The sequence below is a fragment of the Quercus suber genome, unplaced genomic scaffold (assembly GCF_002906115.3).
Source record: "Quercus suber isolate HL8 unplaced genomic scaffold, Cork oak 2.0 scaffold_108, whole genome shotgun sequence".
In the NCBI taxonomy this organism is placed as follows: Eukaryota; Viridiplantae; Streptophyta; class Magnoliopsida; order Fagales; family Fagaceae; genus Quercus; species Quercus suber.
The window spans coordinates 1,511,564-1,515,789 of NW_027069573.1; the positions used below are offsets into that span (position 1 = coordinate 1,511,564).

The 4,226-nt window shown below is 31.7% G+C and overlaps 1 protein-coding gene across 1 annotated transcript; it reads left to right on the forward strand.

The window, feature by feature from the left end:
- Nucleotides 1-679: 679 nt before the first annotated feature.
- LOC111988000 (GDSL esterase/lipase At4g01130) lies at nt 680-3,363 on the forward strand (the record flags this gene model as incomplete). Its single annotated transcript, XM_065775260.1, is given in 3 exon segments — nt 680-986; nt 2,795-3,025; nt 3,206-3,363. Coding segments are annotated over 3 exon segments (648 nt in total), but the record flags the coding sequence as incomplete, so codon positions are not given.
- Nucleotides 3,364-4,226: the final 863 nt, after the last annotated feature.

Sequence of the window (4,226 nt, forward strand, 5' to 3'; positions counted from 1 at the left end):
CAATCTATAAGAAAGACAATAAAAATAACTAAAAAGAAAAAAAAAAAAGTATAAACTTAGAATGCATATGAAATAGAGAGAGATTGGCATTTGTGATTTGCTTATGAAAGAAAAGAAAGTGTATAGTTTCTATTGGTTAAGCCAGATTATTTACACCTCTAAGACGATAACACTAGTTTGTAGCTAAATTCTCCAAATAGCAAACACTAAGCTCCTTTTAAAAAGAGCGTGAAATTCTTAACCTCCATCAAACTGAACCATACCATGAATGAAAACTGGGAAGAAAAGCTGAGCTTAAACTTACCCTTTTGTATGTACATTATGTTTTATAATTTGAAGAACACAACTATGTAGAACATTATTCCTACTCCCATGTTTTTTATTTTTAACTTTCATATTATCATGCTCTTTCTCATTACGAATGAAAGCATTAACACGCGAAAGTTATATAACTTGTAAAGGATTACCCAAGAAATCAATAATGAGCCTTTTCATCCCAGTTGGTCTGTTGAAGTAAGTCATGCCAAAAGGCCCAAACTGTTCTTCTCAAAAAAAAAAGAAAAAAAAAAAGTCATGGAATGGACAGCTCAAATCCAAACGCATTAGTTTACTCAAAATAGGATGATGCTACATGCAACTGATGACATGTGTCTTGGCCTTGGGTATATAAAGATAAGGCTTGTAGCTCGATAAGAAAATATCCATTAAGTTTGCATACCAAAAGATAATGAAGCTCTGGTTACCGAAGATCTTTATCATTAGATGTTGGCACTTTTTAGTTGTGATGGTAACAATATTGTTTGGTTGCTTTAGCTTAAGTCATTCAAAATGTGATTTTGAGGCAATTTTCAACTTTGGTGACTCGAATTCAGACACCGGTGGGTTTTGGGCAGCTTTTCCGGCACAGTCTGGTCCCTTTGGCATGACTTACTTCAACAGACCTACTGGTCGGGCTTCTGATGGAAGGCTTATTATTGATTTCTTGGGTAATCCTTAATTACTTTCTCATCTTAATTAGTTAATGCTTTTATATATTCTCAATGAAAAAACATATATATGGAAGTAGTAATGTTCTATGTAGTTGTTGTCTTCAAATTATACATCATATTAATTGTACATTTAGTACATACAAAATAAGATTCAGATTTTCTACTGTCTGTAGTTGCCATCTTTTAGAACCTGCTGAGCAGCATACTTTTTCAAATAAGAAAAATTATCACATATATATGTGCCTTTTGCAGTTAAATTTTTTCATTATTAATTTCTATCCTTTTTTTTTTTTTATAGATTGAATTATAAAAGAGCTGGGAAGTAGCATGCTTTCTGGGAAGTAGATATGGTTTTACTAAATTTGATATATATATATATATATATATTTTTTTTTTTACTAGGCACTTTTCCACTTGTAGACAAAAGGCCAGGGTGAAGTGTTGGGAGAAAAGTTAGCTTGGACTGTTTCTAGGGTAGGAGAGACAAATTATAGCATAGGGCCACTTTTTTCATTTGGCCCGGATGACATAAGTTTTGACAGAGAGTATTGGCATTAGCTGGAGTTGCATTTCTTTCTTTAATTTAATACTGCCTCCAAAATGGGCTTTACTATTTCTTGAGTGCAAATTGATCTGGCCCCCTCTTCCATTGTGTGTTACTATTTAGTTATTAAGGTATATTTAAGAGTTAGGTTCTTTTAAATATATATTATTATAAATTTTTTTAAGAAATTTTATTTTCTTCTTTTTCATATACACAATTTTTATAAATTATAAGAATTTTTTTTTTTTAAGTCAATAGCTAAGTTTTTTTTTTTTTGGTATGAGTAAGAACAAAATTAATTTGTTTAGAATTTTTTAAAATGTAGAGTTGTTTATTTTGGATAAAATTAGTTAATTGAACTTTATTTTTTTTATTCTTACTATTAGTAATTTTTGTTGTTGAGCTATTTTTTTAGACTTTTATATTTTGTTTTAGATTTTAGATCTATAATTTTTTTTTTATGACCACTAAAATGAGAAAAATGCTAGAGTTACAAAATTTTTTATAAATTACTGATGTGATAAATGGTTACTGGTAAGTATAAAATGATGTGAATAGTGAGCCCACATGTGAACCAATAAGAATTTACTACCAAAACAGTTGGTAAAAATGTTGTAAAAAAGTTTGTGGATATAGTATTGCTCTTAAAAGAATCAATGATATCGTTTAAGGTAAACAAAATGTAATTTTATAGAACAAAATTGCTAAAATTAATATACATACATAAAATAATTTTTTTAAAAAACAAATTGGGGGGCCTTGCCCCCTAGTGCTCCACGCTCACGAGCCTTGTCAAATAGTAAGGACTAAGGAGAAATATTTTAGAACAATTTCATCTGAAAGCTACATGCAATAAAATATATAGATCAAAATCATAAACTCACCATCTACTTTCTGACTCTCAGAAAGACAACCCAATATAGGAGTAGAATTGTCCGCTTGAAATTGTTAGGTTATAAATTGCATCGGATGAAAGAAGAACTTCCTTCCTACCATAACAATGTTAATATTTTTTATGTTTATAATTTAGCAACGTCAGTACATTCCAAAGAAGACACCATAAAAAATAAATGTTGTAAAAAAGGCTTTCCTGTGAGATCTACACCTGATTTTATTTTATTTAATGAAGAAAATTAACCAAATTTTAGATATATTTTTTGTTTTTATATATAAAATTACTCTAATGTTTTGTTGTGTCAATTTGAAGAAAATAACATTTCAATTGTATTCTTTAATTCTCCAATATATTTGCGCGTGGCAGCACAAGGTCTAGGATTGCCATTTTTAAGCCCATATTTGCAATCAGTTGGATCAAATTATAGACACGGGGCCAACTATGCAACATTGGCTTCAACAGTCCTCCTTCCAAACACTTCATTATTTATTACCGGTATTAGCCCCTTTTCCCTGGCCATTCAGCTCAACCAAATGAAGGAATTCAAGACCAAAGTTGATGAATTCCATTGCTCCTCGTCCTCGTATCATGGAACAGGTAAACCATGATTTCACCTCTACTTTCATTCACTTTGTTCTCAAATATATATATATATATATATATGTAAAATGGTTTTGGCCCGTGAAATTTTATTTGTATAGTATTTTCCCAAACGGAAACTGAATATAGCCCCGTCTTTTTTAATGCAAATGACTTGAAGAATGTTGTTGTTTTTAGAATCGACGAAACTTCCTTCACAAGACATTTTCGGAAAATCTCTCTACACATTTTACATTGGTCAAAATGATTTCACTTCCAACTTAGCTGCTATAGGAATTGTTGGAGTGAAACAGTATCTCCCTCAAGTGGTCTCCCAAATTGCTGGCACCATCAAGGTAAACTACTTGCTTATCATGCAACATGTTCTGTGACTTACTACACATATATCTTGCAAACCAACAAAAATGGTCCAGCCCAAAACCTTTCCTGTTATCTTATTGGTTGGAAAGGAAGCCCATTGGCCATTGTTTTGTACTAATCCAATTCCTTTCTTAGTTGGCCCATTTAAAGCCAGTTTTATTATTTTTTAAATATTTTGACTCTCAGCTCTCTTTCTCGTCTCAGATCTTTCTTATTTTAGTTTTCTCTATGGCAAACCTGAATAAATCTCTCTCTCTCTCTCTCTCTCTCTCTCTCTCTCTCTCTCTCTCTCTCTCTCTCTCTCTCTCTCTCTCTCTCTCTCTCTCTCTCTCTCTCTCTCTCTCTCTCTGTGTTGAAGCTCTAGGTTTGGGTTTGGGTTTGGGTTATGGGTTTCTAGTTGATGGTTGGTTTTGGGTTGATTTTCTATCAATTTTGGGTTTATCAAGTTTGATTTTCCATTTTATTTTGGGTTGATTTTCTATTGTTGTAATGGTTTTTAGTGGTGGTGGTTGGATGATGGTGGTGGATGGGATTTGCGTTTGGATTTAGGTGGTGTTGGGTTGCAGGTTATGTGAGACTAAGAAAACAAGAGGGAGAGAGAGTTAGAGGTGAGAGAAATTAATAAAATATCAAATACAAAGCTATAGTGATCATATATATTTACACTGTTACTGTAGTAATTGTGTAAATATCCATAATTTTTAGCCCAACTAATGTAGTAAAATTTTGGGGTTAGATTTGCAAAATTGGTCACTTTTTCTATTTTACATTCACTGATGTGAATGCTCTTGTGGATTTTACAAATACATAAGTCTTGTAAACTCTATGTTAATTTTTG